The sequence below is a fragment of the Rhinopithecus roxellana genome, chromosome 13, assembly GCF_007565055.1.
Source record: "Rhinopithecus roxellana isolate Shanxi Qingling chromosome 13, ASM756505v1, whole genome shotgun sequence".
Taxonomy (NCBI): domain Eukaryota; kingdom Metazoa; phylum Chordata; class Mammalia; order Primates; family Cercopithecidae; genus Rhinopithecus; species Rhinopithecus roxellana.
The window spans coordinates 26,336,559-26,352,378 of NC_044561.1; the positions used below are offsets into that span (position 1 = coordinate 26,336,559).

Sequence of the window (15,820 nt, forward strand, 5' to 3'; positions counted from 1 at the left end):
TTGTCAATGGAGAAGCCCCGGGACCATGTGCAAGGCAGCATTTAAGAAAGGGCACACCAGACGCTACGGGCCCCCTGCACCTGAACCTGCACAGGCTCCTGAGACAGCCTCAATGACAGTTCCCCCAACAAACAGTCATCAGTCTATAGGGCTTTCCACACCCCGGTGCTCACTCCGGCCACCTGATCAGATTCTGGTCCTCCTTGTCCATCTCTGCCCTGAACGCTGGGGCTGGACCATCGCTGACAGTGCTCCGGGTGACAGGTGGCAGTCTGTAGAGGTCATTAACTCCGGAGCGCCACATTTTAATGCAAAAAGGAGCCCTTCTAAATCAGCGCAGATGCGAGGCTATATAAAGAAATGGGGATTTTAATGTTTTGCTTTTCTTCCCTTTTCTAGTGCCACATTATCATAACATTTTCCCATAATTACGCCCATAAAAGTCACCTGAAAATGCTTCATGCCACAAAAGTTGATCTATATATTTCATTCTGAGCATGTCGAGTGGCAGATCCTGAGCTCAGAACTCTGGGGCAGAACTTAGCTGGGGAGCCTCATGTGGAAGAGACCCATCAGGCGGAGCCGCCTTCTTGGGTTCGAGTGTCCTCTGGTCTCAGGGAGGTCCAGCAGAATGGGCGCAGGCGGGAGCGTGACACCTGTGTGGACAGTGGAAGAGTGTAGACCCCCCGTCTGGTCCTATGTCAGTGAAAGAGCGGGGTGGAGGGTGGGAGGGGACAGTGGGGCACAGCCAGGATCCCCAGGAGTCGATGCTGCTCTCCAGGATACTGTCTAGAGCCGCTCAGAAGTCCCTTGCCCCAGGGGTCCCTGCATGGGTAAATCCTGTGAGGGGGCAAACCTGCCTCTTCCTCACTGAGCCTAGGGCCTGGATGTCGGCTAAAAGAAATCCCAGAGACTGATAATTTATATTTATGGAGCTGAAAGAAACAAACAGCCCATCTTCTTGTGCTCCAAATCCATCGAATAAAAACGCAGTGAGAATTTTTTCAACAAAGATGAGAAATAAACTTCTGAACGGCACCACTCCATTAAGCCTCCAGTGCTTTCCATTTTACCTCTTCGAGAATCCAGAAAAAAATTTGAACAGCAGGAAAGTGACATATTCTAATCGCTCCTAAATATGCAATAAATTGTATTTATAAAGGAAATGCAACGCCAGAGTACCTCCGCTCAGTTAGGATTCTAATGGGTTCAAAACGGTTCCAAAGTTGTTTGTAATTTCTTCTCATAGTTGTAGCTGAGGACATGAGATTTAACTGGAAGGTACAGCTCAGGGTTGACGGCATTTATTTGGAAATTTCCATGTCCAGCACGTAGCGAATCTGTCTCTCCTCCTCACTCTCCCTGGTATGCTGAAATACAGTCTGGGTCCCCACCATCCACCTGCTCGTGCTGAATAGGGGACATGGAATCTAGGCTAGTGCAGAGCGTCCTTCACCTTTGATTTCAACACTGCACACAAGGACCGAGTCAGTGCTTAGGTGTCATAGGGAGTTACCTCTGGTCATCATTCACTTCTCTCCCTTGCCAGGTGGAAAGATCACATCTTCGGTGGCGGGCACAGAACACCCTCAACCAGGTCTAGTTGGGTCAAGAGGTCCCATTCCACATCTAGGCAAGAAGCACATCTAGGCAGACAGACTTCTCTACTCCAAATACGCTAAGGGGAAAGCAACCTATATCGGCTCTTTGTAAGCTACACCCAGAGGGGTTTCCTCAGATCAAAAGGAGAAGAGCTTCAACTTTCCCCATCAAATCTCATCATCACGCAAGTCAACTCATCACCAACCATCCAACCCTCATGGGCAGCACCGGCCGCGGAAGAAACCAAGCCTGCTGTCACCGTGATGGTCTCAGACCACTGAGCATGCATTTTAAAGTGAGCCATCCGGGGCCCCTTCCCCTGTTTGAGTCTCCTGGCAATTCTTCCCCAGGAGGAGAAAATGACAAGACTGTGTCACTATAGCAACTAGCCTAATTGGTGGACTGCAGGTCTATCTCCAGCCAGATGGTGGAGCCCATCTCCTTATATATGGATACCAGCACATGGGAAAGAAAGAAGGCTGGACTCTCACTGGGCCAAGAACAGCAGAATCCCCCCAACAGAAAACCAGGCCAAGAAAGAATCCAGTTTCCTCCTAGCTGCGCCAGGAAGCCAGCACCTTGTGTGCTGCAGAGAAACACACAGATTTAACAGGCAGGATAATTGAACCCTGTATGATACTTATCAGTTTCCCTAATTAATATGATACAAATATATCTGCTTCATAACACAAAGACATTTTGAGTAATAAAAATCCTTACTGATGACAAAAACAATTTACAAACAAGAATACAAACTATTCTTCTTCATCCCAGATATATTGGAAGAAAGAATGAAAATCGTAGGAACTGTTTAATTTGCATTTAATTTGCTTTATCGGTTCTAAACAAAAGGGGGGGAATTTTTCTTTTTCTCTAGGACTGCATTTCCAAGCTATCAATTATTATTATGTCTATTTTGTATTTTAGTGAAATGTTTTAATTTCTCCAAGTACATTTCTGGTGTAATGGGGTGTGTCTCTTATTGTCAATTATTCCATTACACGGAGATGGAAACAGCCATAACAGCGTGCTTCACCCAAGCTTCTCTTATTAATTATTTCTGCTATTCTGGTAATACCTTCTTACCAACTGTCCTTGTCCTGGCTAAGGGCTGTTTCCAGAACGCTGGGGAGGCCTCCTAAGGAGGAGGGATGAGTGTGGAAACCAGATCTCCAGTCCTCAGTGTGTCTAAGCAGCAGGCTCAGATGTCTGCGCCGGGACACCAGGACTCGACTCCGCAGAGCAGACGACAGTCTCAGGAAGGTGTGAGCCGTCCGGATGAACAACGTGCTGACACCTTAGGATTGAGGATGCAGCGCGGGGTGGCAGAGGGCTGACGCTGCGTGTATTGAGACCCTGTGTACCTCGCTTCTCACAGGCTGGGGAAGTGCAGTGTTGAAGCCACAGGGCCCTGGTGTCAAGTACTTAGTAACAATTAGCAGTTGTTCTTTTCCACACCTGCTGAGCTGCTAGGGGTTGGAGGTGAGGTGTTGTCCTGGGTTCTAGCACCCAGCCAGGGATGGGCAACCTATAGTGGGCTCAGGGCACTGTAGCCCCTCTCCCAACACTGCTGAATGAGCCCCCCTCCCTCTCCGGAGATGCCACCAGGAAGTGCATTCAAATGCCTCCTCTTCAGCGCAGAGTTTACCTGCCATTAACCCTTTCTACATCTCCTAGGAAGCCCTGCTTAGGGGTCTTCTAGGGAATCCCCCCACATACCCCTGCAGGCACTGTGACGGCAGCGGAAAACTCGGGGACAGGCACAAATGTCGCTCAAACCCCCAGACCCTCCTCCCTGTCCTCCCTGCAGCCGGCCAGCCAGTGAGTTCCCAGGGGCTCCGGCGCACCCAGGGTGGCCTCGCCTGCCTGGGCAGCTCCGGTTGAGACCCCCCAGGCTTGGCGACCCCTCCCCGCTCGGTGCCACAGCAATTCTAGGGAAATGCAAACCGCGCTGAAGCAAGTAGGACAATTCCTGCTCTGGGCCCCGGGTTTCCCTCGCGATCCTGGCGAGCTGGGCTGTCCCAGGACTCCGGAGGCCGATCCCGCGGCTGCCTGGGTCTCCCTGGCCACTGTGCTCTCATTTTGGCGACAGCGGAAGGATCGCATCAGACTGGGAGCTTGGAGGACCCGGGCTCTGGAGGAGGTGGTGTCTGTGGAGGGAGGTTTGGTGCTGGTCTTTTTTTTTTTTTTTTGTAAAGAATCCATATTTTTCCATCACCTCCCGCGCCCATGGCAATTCTCCATGACAGGTACTCCCCAGCACCCGTCCTTTTCTCCTGCTGAAGACGAGAAGCCTGAGCTCCCGGAGCTGAAGCCGACCAGCCCGCGCCATCCGGGGCCAGAGCCTGTGCCCGGGACGCTGAGCAGCCCCCACTTACCCCACCAGCCGCGAACGTGCCCCGGGATGCTGAGCACCCTCCCCAGCGCCGAGGCTGGAGTCTGCACACGGGACTCCAACCACCCCTCCTTCCCCCCGCCTGGAGCCTCGGCAGGGGCACAAGCCACCCCCACCCTTCACCCCAGGCAACCGGGAGCCCGCGGCGGTCACCCCCCACCCCAGCCCCCAGCTCACACCCGGGCGCCCACCGGCCCGCACCACCCCAGCCCGTGCCCGCGCCAGCCCCGCCGGTCACCAGCGCGGGCCCCAGACACGACCCGAGAAACGGCCGCGGCCGCGGCGAGCCCCCTCCGGGCATCCCACCCCTCACTTCGCTTCTCTTTCCAGAAGGCGCCTGACGAGCCCGTTTCCCCGGAGGCGGAAGCTCCAGCCGCTCCTCTGAGCTCCAGCCGGGCTCCTGCCCGAAGAGCTCCTCTCCGGGCTCGGCCGCTGCGTCCCCCCGTGTCCCGGGCTGAGGCACGGGGAGGGCGCTCCGCAGACACCCCGGCAGCGCCGCCCGCCCTCCACGACCCGCCGCTGCCTCCCGAGCGCGCATCTCGGCCGGGAAGCCGCTGGCTGGGCTCCGACCGCCGGGCAGGGACGGGCCGCGCCACCGGGGCCTGGAGCCCGGGCCCTGCCGGGGAGTCAGGGAAGGGAGGCTCGGGCCGGGGCGTCCGACCCCGAAGTGCCCGAGCGCCCGGAACCCGGGTGGACCCTCTTGCCCGCCCAGCGCAGCGTTGGACCGGCCGGGACTCGGGGGACCGCGCGCCCCGCGCTCGTAACTCCGCGCCGACTCCGGAGGCCCGCGGGGCGCCTGCCGGGGCCGGAGGAGGGGGTCCGGGGCCCAGAGGGCCGTGCTAGGGCCGGGGCCGCGCGGTACTCACTGCAGTAGGCGATGAGCAGACTGGCCAGGATCATGAACGCCCAGAAAGTTGAGGACATGCTGGGCAGGGCGGTCGCATCTTGCCGGCTGCCGGTCCTGGGCGATGGCGCCATTGAAGCCGCGGCGCCCGCGCGGGGGGCAGCAGCGCGTCTCAGCAGCCGGCCCTGCCCGCGCCCCCGCGCCGGCCTCCACGTGCGGGCCCCGCGCGCGCCATCCTCCGCCGCCGCCGCCGCCGCCGCCGCCGCCGCGCCCGGGCCCCGGCCCACCGCGCCCCGCGCCCGCGCCCGCGCCGCCCGCGCCCGCGCCCGCGCCCGCCGACCCCGCGCCGGCCCGCCCGGGGGACGCCGGCCCCGCTCTGGGCGTCACTGCGCGCCCCGGCTACGCGCGCCCCGGCATCCGCGAGACAGGCGCGCGCCCGCCGCCGCGGGGGGCTCCCGCCGCCGACCCGGGACTGGCAGAGGGTACGCCGCGCCCAAGCCGCTCCTCTGGATGGCGACAGAGACGGCCTGGCGCGCCCGCAGCCTGGGCCCCCAGCGGGGAGGACGGCGGTGAAGTTCCTGCACTTGGGCCTTCCGCGTCCCCATCCACTGCAGCCAGGGCCTAGAAGGTTGGGGAGGGGACGGGGGCGGCAGACGCCTCCTAAGGTGGGTTCTGGGACTTGGATCCGGAGTTTGTTCCAAGGAGAGGGTGCTCTGGGCCTGTTCCCTAGGTGTGCCCTGTCACCCCAAATCGTGCTTGTGCAGTGGGGTCCCTGAGTGCACTGGGAGCACAGCCTCAGACCCCAGGAGAGTCACCCTTCATCGGAGGCCCAGCGCCCATGAGGGCTCCTTCTCCACCCGGGGCGGCACTGCCAGGCACAGGCACAGGCACGCAAGTTCCCTCCGTCCTCTGCCCCAGGATCACTCTACTCGGGCACCTCTGCCACTGCCCCGTGCTTGCCCTCCTGGTTCATCTCCCTGGAGTCCCTGCAGGACCAGCTATCGGTGGCGTCTCTGGGCTCCCAGTCCCGGGACTGGTCCTATCGAGGTGGGTTTTCTGAGCAGGACGACAATGATTGCACTTTATTTTACTTGCATAGTCAGTGATCATCTGCAAAACAGGTTCACTCCTATAACAAGCTGAGGATGGGAAAAGTGAGCCCTGTGAGGACACAAGGACACTTTCCCCATCTCCAACCCTCCTTGTCATGTCCCGTCTGCACCTCCCTCTACAGCCCAGGAGATAGGCTCCCCAGTCCGGGATGCCCAGATGGCCCTGCTGCCTGGAGAGGCTCTGGCCCCTGCCAGTACCTGCCACAGCAGCGCCCCAAGCTCTCCCTTCCTGCAGGTTCGTGCACACGGCTAATAGAACCCCTCCTCTGGAACTCACAAGATGTTCTCCATCCTGCATAGGGCTGGGGGCTCGAGCACCCCAGGAGGTTCTTTTGGAGCTGGAGACCCTTTTCTGAGGAGCCAGTAGAGGGCCTACGAGTCAGATTGAGCGACCAGGGAGAAGCAGCATCATACCTTCATCTTGAGGCCTGGTCTAGGGAGGTGAAGGGATGTGGACTGTCCGCAGCCGTACACTCACACACAATTCATGCATGTAAGCGTTCACGCCCCACGCACACACTGCACCACATGCACACTCATAGTATTTTCCTTGAATCTCTCTCTCTCACACACACACACACACACATACTTTCTCATCCACACACACAAACACTTTAGGAGAAACTGAGCAAAGAAAGGCAGCCTCTCACTGCAAGTCCTCTCACCCCCATCCCAGTGGTTGATGTGCGCTGAAGCGTCCTTGCCAGGGGCCCTGATGAGATTCTTGCGTTAATATGACTGTGTCCATGCTGGTTTTCTCCCATCAATTTTCAGTCCTGTTTAATTAGAACACCAACTTTCCTGTTTAGTATCCTCTCAACTGCAGCTTCTCCCCACTCTCTTTCCTGGCAGGGAGGTGATTCTGCAGAAGTTGGGGCTCCTGACAACTTTGGGGTGGCCATGAGGGGCACACCCCTTGCCTCTGGATGTGCTGGGTAGGCCTGGCACCCTGGCAGGGAGGGTCTCCCTCAATGGGATTCCGTGGAGCCACCATCGATGCCCAGGTCTCCACCTCGACAATTTCATTCCTTTCATTGAAGCCTTTTTTCCTGCTAAAAAGGATGTGGCTTTTAAAATGTTACAGATTCCAGTTCATCCTGTCCATTCCGAACTCCTGTGCCAGACATTCCTTCATTCAACCTATTTATTGTGCACCTACTTGGGCCAGGCACTGGGACTGGGGAAGCCACCAAGACCTAGATTTTCTGTCCCCCGGAAAGTGGCAGTCAGTTTGAGAAACAGACAAGGAAACAATTCCAGTGCAACGTGGCAAGTGTCACAGTGGGAGGGAGACGAGAGCACCCTCGGAGCAGAAGGAAGGAGCATTTACCCTAAAATCATGCTCTAGAGCGCAGCAAGGTGTGTGCCAGGGAAGGCTTCCAGGAGACTGGTTTCCAAGCCCTTTTGGTCCCATCCTTAGGACAAACACACACACACGTGCCCACATATATGCACATGCGCACTTACGTGAACACACACACGCACGCGAACACATGCACACACACGTGCACACAAACAGACATGCACACATGCTTGAACACACATGCACACACATGCTTGGAGTGAAAGTTTCCGGAGCAATATTTACCCCAACAATACTCTGATGTTTTCTATTCCATCCTAATTCATTTTTGAAATGCTGGTTGCCCACCCAATAATTTGGTTTACAGTAATTTTCTTTGTTTAAAAAATATGGTTTAAAGAGAGATGCAGTCTACCTTGACTTTGGGAGGGTACATTGGAGGCTTCCTGCCAAAGGACGGGGGCCGTGGTGACAATGGGGTGGCTGGGGAGGGCTCCCAGGCAGAGGAGAAGGGTGGCAGTGTGGTACCCAGCCTGCTGTATCCAGGAACTCAGACGCTGAGGTTTTTGTGGCCACAACATTAGGCCTATGGTGGGGAACCTTGGGCTATGGGAGAGCAGTGCCTGGCTCATTGCATGCTGAATATTTCCAGAAAAAGGGAATGGAAGGGGAGCCCTTGGTGCTTATGACTTGGAGCCCAGAATGGTGGAGAGTCTGAAAACGGTGATGCTAGAAAAGGTGAATTCTCCACTCCAGGTTACAAGTAGAGGGACCCAAGGAGTGGGGAGGTGGGGGGGGGGGGGTGTGGGGTCTAAAATCAGATTGAAGTGATGGGGTCTCCCTGGGACAAGCAACCTTGAGATGGTTACAAAGACACCACCCCCGGGCAGTCCGAAGGCAAGGGCAGGTGCCTGGTCCAGCCCCATCCCAGCCTTCTTTCCAGAGGCCTGGAGAGAGAGACCAAGATGGAAATTGAGGATGGGGGGTGAGCGCAGCCTGAATTCTGTTGCTAGGGAACAGAAAGCTCCACTCTGGATCCCAACACACGCTACGGATTGACGATTTTTCTGTTGTTGTTGATGGACTGGTTTTGATTACTAGCCAGAATTGACAGGAGTTTAGATTTTGAAACCTAAATAAGTCTATTAAATAATCACACCATCACCTTAACTCCTACCCAGAAGCACAGGGGATGGCAATTGTGTAACCCTTGAGGGATTCCACGGCTCTCACCCCACATCAAGCCACCAGTCCTGGGACTGCCTCAGAGGCCTGACCCATGGAAGGGGCGTCCTGTATGGCAGGGCACCCAGGTTGGCCGAGGAGGGCAATAGAAAGGGGTGTCACCCAGAGAGGAGGGGCGGCTGACCAGGGTGCGGACCCAGGCACGTATTGCAGTCAGGTGGCGGCCTCGCTGTCCTGCTGGGGATGTGAGCCCACTGCTGGCTGTGTTCTGCTGTGGTCAGCGGGGGGCGGGTTATTCTCTCTGCACTTCTCTGCCGTGAGGGTGCTTTCTATTTGCCATTAGGTTGCAGGTGCCCAACTGACCAAGGGCTCCCTGAGATCCTGAATTTGCAGCTGGATGTTTTCACGGGGTGAGATGTCAGGATGTCCCCACTGATACAGTGGAAGAAAAATGTATTTTATGCAAGGCCAGCGCTATCTCCTAAAGGAAGCACACAGATCTGTGAACAGCAGGCCACAAGAGGTGGGGGCTGTAGCTACCGTGCCTGCTCTCCTGGGGATCTGTGCCTCCCTCTGAAAACAGTCGCAGGCTTTCACCTTCCACACACATATCCCATGTGCATTTTACCAAGAGGATACTCGGACAGCTGGGAAGGATCCAAGTTGGCAGAAAGAGTTAAGCCAGCTTGGCAGTGGCTGGGGAGATCCAGATGAGAGCTGGGGTGTCTGGATTCTCAGGAGCAGCTGTCAATGCAGGGATGTGGGGGGCTTGGCAGCTTTCCAGGAAGTAGAACTGACAGGTTATGGGGAGTCCTGAGTGGTGGGCGTGGCAGAGATGTCCTAGGTGACTCCCCAGGCTTCTGGCTAGAGAATCGGGCAATGACTGGGTGCGGTGGTTCATGCCTATAATTCTAGCACTTTGGCAGGCCAAGATGAGAGGGTAGCTTGGGGCCAGGAGTTCAAGAGCAGCCTGGGCAACATAGCAAGACCCCCATCTCTACAAAAAATCAAAAAGTTAGGCAGCATGGTGGTGCACACCTGTAGTCACAGCTACTCAGGAGGTTGAGGTGGGAGGATGGCTTGAGCCCATGAGTTCGAGGCTGCAGTGAGCTCTGATTGTATAACTGTACTCTGGTGTATGTAGGTGATAGAGGAGACCCTGTCAGGAAGGAAGGAAGGGAGGGAGGGAGGGAGGGGAGGGGAGGGGAGGGGAAGGGGGAGGAGAGGGGAGGGATTCGGAGGTTGGGATGGGAGGATCGCTTGAGCCCATGAGTTCAAGACTGCAGTGAGCTCTGATTGCATAATTGCACTCCAGTCTGGAAGGAAGGAAGGAAGGAAGGAAGGAAGGAAGGAAGGAAGGAAGGAAGGAAGGAAGGAAGGAAGGGAGGGAGGGAGGGAGGGAGGGAGGGAGGGAGGGAGGGAGGGAGGGAGGGAGGGAGGGAGGGAGGGAGGGAGGGGAGGGGAGGGGAGGGGAAGGGGGAGGAGAGGGGAGGGATTCGGAGGTTGGGATGGGAGGATCGCTTGAGCCCATGAGTTCAAGACTGCAGTGAGCTCTGATTGCATAATTGCACTCCAGTCTGGAAGGAAGGAAGGAAGGAAGGAAGGAAGAGGAAGGAAGGAAGGAGGAGGAGGAGGGAGGGAGGGAGGGAGGGAGGGAGGGAGGGAGGGAGGGAGGAAGGAAGGAAGGGAGGGAGAAGGACGAGAAGGAGGGAGGTACAGAGGCAGGGAGAGAGGGAGGAAGGGGAGGGGAGCGGAGGGGAGGGGAGAGAGGAAGGCAGGCAGATCAGGGAAGGAGCAAGGATGGCCGCTAAGATGGGCTCCTGACAGCTGCTGTGGAAAGACTTGAACACTAAGGAGCTCAGATACTTCCTCAGCAGGTTCCAGGCCAAGAGAAGAGCCGCAGCACACAGGAAAGAGAAGCACAAAAGGCCAAAAGATGCACAAAGAGGAGGGGCAAGGCGCAGTAGGCACAGACTGTGTGCCCTGTGAGGACAGAGGCCACCTCACTGCTGAATTCTCAGCCCTGAAAACAGTGCTTTGCAGAAAGTTGGTAAATGATGTGAATGCATGATTTAACGATAATTATCCATTTTATTGATCCAGTCTAATAATGACAATAAGTAGTATTGCTACATCCCATACTAAGGGCCAGGCACTAGTCCAAGTTCCCCCATATCCTCACTCACTCAATCTTCATAACAGCCCTAGGAGGCAGTCGATACCTGGATTTAGGACATGGAACCTGGGGCAAGGAGGCATGCAGGCGATTGTCCTGGGATTTTGAGGCAGCCGTGGGAGCTGAGGTTGGGACCCAGGTAGTCTACTCCGGAGAACCTGCTCTGAGGACTGTGCCCACGGCCTCTCATCACCAAATCACATTCACTAAAAAAATACAAAATGGAAAGACAAACCAAAGGAATACAGAATATTCTTCCATTCTGCCACACTGAGCTCACCACATTTAGCATTTTGTTAATATCTTTCACAACTTTTTCACTTTTTCACATACACGTTCATCCTGTAAATATTTCGTAAACAGTTTTCTTACTACATAGTGAATATTATTTTGCGGAATTATATATTCTTCCAGAACATTGTGTTTTCTGGCAGCCTGAAATTCTGTAACACATAAATACTGCCATTTATTCAATCAACCTTGGTGTTTGGACATTCAGACGATTTCTAGTGTTTGGAAAACACTTCAGAAATGAACACGCTTTTACTGAAATCACTTTCTGTATTTATGGTTATTTACAGAAAAAAATTACAGAGCTGGAATTGTTAGGTCCAAATAATGACATAATTTTGAGGTCTTGCTGTATATTGACAAATGAATTTCCAAAAACACTAATATTAATTTGCATCCCTATGGACAGCGCATGAGAGGATCCACGTCAGTCTGTTCACGTCAGCGCCAGATATTATCACTGGCACCGGTATCTTGGACGATTTTGCACGTAGGAAGAAATTTCACTGTTGTTTTCATTTGCATTTCTCTAATAAGGATTAACAATTTTTATGTATGTCATTTTAGTGTCTTTTGTAGATCAAGTGTTTATATTCTTTTTCAATTTTCTCCTAGTGGTTTTGCCTTTTATTATTGATTCCTAAGAGCTATTTCAATTTTTTTGTGGGATATACTCCTTTAGTTTTGGAGGAATTTAACACAGAAAAAATAGAAACAAGAATATCATCATATAACAATATTGTTATAATCATGTTATAAATCATTTTTTTCAGTTGTCTTTGTCGAATGTGTCACGTGTCCATGTTTCCTCTTGGAGGTTTAAGTATGTTGTCAATGGGGATGTGCCAGGAGGTTCTCATCTTTTGTATCTTTTGGTATTTTAAACAGCTTCATGGAAGTATATTGTTAGGGGTTCTTCAGGGAAACAGAACCAACAGTGTGTGTGTGTGTGCGTGCGTGCGTGCACGTGTGTGTGTGTACAGTCATGCATCACTTAACAATGGGAATATATTCTGAGAAATGTGTTGTTCAGCAACTCTGTCGTGTGAACATCATAGATGTTGGTGCTTAACCCAGACCAATGTGGTGCATCCTACTACACACCTAGGCAATATATGGTAGGTTGCGGCTGTTGCTTCTAGGTTACAAACCTGTACGGTGTGTACTGAGTACTGTAGGTGATTGTAAGACAATAATATTTATCTATCTAAACATAGAAAAGCTACAGAAAAATATGGTATTGTAATCTTTTTTTTTTTTTTTTTTTTTTTTTTTGAGATGGAGTCTCTCCCTCTGGCCCAAGTTGGAGTACAACCTGTTGGTGCAGTCTCAGCTCACTGCAACCTCCACCTCCCGGGTTCAAGCAGTTCTCCCTGCCTCAGTCTCCTGAGTAGTTGGGACTACAGGCACCCGCCACCACACCTGGATAATTTTTGTGTTTTTTGGTAGAGACGGGGTTTCACCATGTTGGCCAGGCTGGTCTCAAACTCCTGACTTCAGATGATCCACCTGCCTTGGCCTCCCAAAGTGCTGGGATTACAAGTGTGAGCCATGGCGCCCAGCCAGTATTGTAATCTTATGGGACCACCATCATATACGAGGTTCATTGTTGACCTGAACATCATCATTCAGCACATGACTGTATATGTAAGGAGAGAGAGAGACTATCCGGCTCATGGAATTGTGGGGACCGGCAGGTCTGGAATTTGCAGGGCAGGCCAACAGCTGAAGACCCAGGAAAGAGTTCATGTTGCAGCTCAAGTCTGAAGGATTCTATAAGCAGAATTTACTCTCCTGTGGGTGATCTCAGTCTGTTTGCTCTTAAGGCCTTCAACTGATTAGACAAGGCCCACCCACATTATGGCGGGTCGTAAACTTTACTCAAAGCCTACTGATTTAAATGTTAAGCACATCTAACAAATACCTTCACATTAACATCTAGACTGGTGTTTGACCAAACAACTGGTTACTGTGGCCTAGCCAAGTTGACTCATGAAACTAGCCATTGTAGGAGGTGTAAGGGTCATACAACAACTGCATATATTTAAAATGGACAATTTGGTAGGTTTTGACATATGCAGATACCAGTGGAAGCATCACTACCATCAGGATAATGAATATATCTATGCCATCACCTGCAGACATCCTTTGGCCCTTTGTCAGTCCTCCATCCCAGGAAACTATGGATTCTATCATTACACATAGGTTAGTATTTTCTGTGAGATTCTAAAAAATGGAATTATCCAGTATATACTCCTTTTTTTTTTTTTCTGACTTGGGTGACTCAGCATAATTATTTTGAGATTCATCCACGTGACTACATGTATCACAAATAGTTCATTCCTTTCTATTGCCGATCCCATACCATCACGTGGATGTACCAGGTGTCCGTGTACTTACCTGTGATGGACATTTGGTTTGTTTACTCTTTAGACTATTAGGAATAAAACTGCTGTGAACATTCATGCATGAGTATTTGTAAGAGCACATACTTTCTTTTTGTGTGTGGATAAATAGCAAGGAGCTGAATGTCTGGATCAGATGATAGGCATACATTTAACTTTTTGTTGAACTGCCAAACTCCTTTGCAATGTGACTGCACCATGTGACATGTGCCGCGGCCATTGTGAGGGCTCCACTTGCTCTGCATTTTGGCCACGTCCTGGCATGGTTGGTCTTTCTGATTATAGTTGTCCTAAGGGGTAAGAAGTAGTATCTCATATGGCATTAGTTTGGTTTTCTCTAATGACTAATAATATTAAGAATTATTTCATGTGTTTATATGCATCTTCTAGGGTGAAGTACTCACAGTTTTCAATTTTCTTGACTTCTGAGATTTCTTTATATATTCTAGATGCAAGTCTTTACGAGACATATAATTTGCAAATATTTTTCCCAGTCTATGGCCTGTCATTTCATTCTCCTAACAATGTCATTTAAAGAGCATAAGTTTTTAATTTTGATAAATTCCAGTTTGTCAGTTTCTTCTTCTATGGATTGTATCTTTTAGTGTCGTACTTAAGAAATCTATGCCTAACCCAAGGACATAAAATTTTAAGGTATATTTACTTTTGTAAGTCTCATAGTTTTAGGGTTTACAGTTAGATCTGTGACTCATTTTGAGCAAATGTTTGTAATGTTGTGAGTTGTAGACACAAGTTTAATTTTTTTGCATGTAGATTTTCATTTGTCTTAGCATAATTTGTTTGAAAGATTATTCTTTCTCCACTGAATTGCTTCTGCCTCTTTGTCAATAATCTGTTGCCAATATTTGTTTGTGCCTATTTCTGGACTCTCTATTCTGTACCATTGATCTATTTATCTAACTTTATGCACACTGTCTTGATTACTAGAGCTTTATAGTAAGTCTCGAAATCAGTTAGTGTTAGTACTCCATTGTCTTCTGTGTAAAGAGGTTTGCTGGTGCTTCTAGATCATTTGCATTTTCATATGAATTTTAGAATCCGTTTGTCAATTCCCATGAATAAGCCTACGGTTTTTTGGTTTGTTTCTTAGGTTTTTTTTTTTTTTAGCACGGTCAGAGTTAAGTGGTGTGATCCTAGCTCACCGTAACCTGGAACCCCTGAACTCAGACAATCCTTCCACCTCAGCTTCCCGAGCAGCTGGTACTACAGGTGTGTGGCAACACACCCAGCGAATTTTTAAAATATTTTGTAGAGATGGGGTCTTGCTCTGTTGCCCAGGCTGGTCTTGAACTCATGGCCTCAAGTGATCCTCCCGCCTCAGCCTCCCAAACTGCTGGGATTTCAGGTGCAAGTTACTGTGCCCAGCTGTTTACTATTTTTAAAAAAACAAAACCAAACAAAACAAAAAACTGGGATTTAATATATACATCAATTTTGAGGCAGACTTGGCATCTTTACAATATTGAGTCTTCTGACTCGTAGGCACTGTATCTTTCCATTTACATAGGTCTTATTTATTTGATCTCAGCAATACTTTGTAGTTTTTCAGTGTACAGGTCTTTCTCATCTTTTGTTATATTTATCATATTTTCTGTATTTTAAATAATATTTTTGCTATTATTCTAAATAATTTTTATTCTAATTTTTGATTGTTCCTATTATATAGACCTACATTTGATTTTTATATTCTTGTATCCTACCACCTTGATAAACTCAGATATTAGATCTATCATTGTTTTTTATTGATTCCATCAAATTTTCTACATAAACAATTCCAACATCTGTGAATTAAGAGTTTCATTTTTTTTCTTTCTAATCTGGATGATTTTCATTTCATTTTCTTGCCTCAGTGCATGGGCCAGCACTACAAGCATAATGATGATATTAATAGTGGGAAGAGATATCATTGTCGTATTTCTTATCTTAGCAATAAAACTTTCAGTCTTCCACCATTAAACATGATGTTAGCTGAAGATTTTGCACAGCTGCCCTTTAGGGTTGAGGAAATTCCTTTTTATGCCTAGTTTTTGGAGAGATTTTTTTCTCAGAAAGGATATTAAAATTTCTAAATGTCTTTTCTGAGATCATCGTATCTCTTCACTCACATTACTACTTTAGTTGTATTTTTATTTCCATTCAGTTTAAAATACTTTCTTATTTTTCCTTTGATTTATTTTGACCCATACATTATTTAGAAGTGTGGTAGTCCTTAAACATTTATTTTCCAGAGATTTTCTGTTATTTATTTCTAATTTAATTTTATGTTGGCAAATAACATACTTGGTGTGACTTGAATTCTTTAAAATAATAATCTGATACTTGTTTTATGCCCAGAATATGGTCTATATGCGAAATGCATCATATGCACTTAGGAAGAATAAAAACACTACTGTTGTTGGGTGAGAAGTTTTCTAAATCACCATTCCCTCAAGTCAGTTGATAGTGTCATTCAAATCATCTATTTCCCCAGTGACTGCCAATTAGTG

The 15,820-nt window shown here is 50.1% G+C and overlaps 1 protein-coding gene across 1 annotated transcript in view; it reads right to left on the bottom strand.

Moving 5' to 3' along the window:
- Positions 1 to 4,990, bottom strand: part of TAFA5 (TAFA chemokine like family member 5) — a 267,862-nt gene extending 262,872 nt beyond the window's left edge. Inside the window, exon 1 of the mRNA XM_030915774.1 lies at positions 4,864 to 4,990. Within this exon, the coding sequence (XP_030771634.1) occupies positions 4,864 to 4,975 (112 nt within the window). The 5' untranslated portion in view covers positions 4,976 to 4,990. The remainder of the gene's footprint in view (positions 1 to 4,863) is intronic.
- Between the last annotated feature and the right edge of the window lie 10,830 nt (positions 4,991 to 15,820).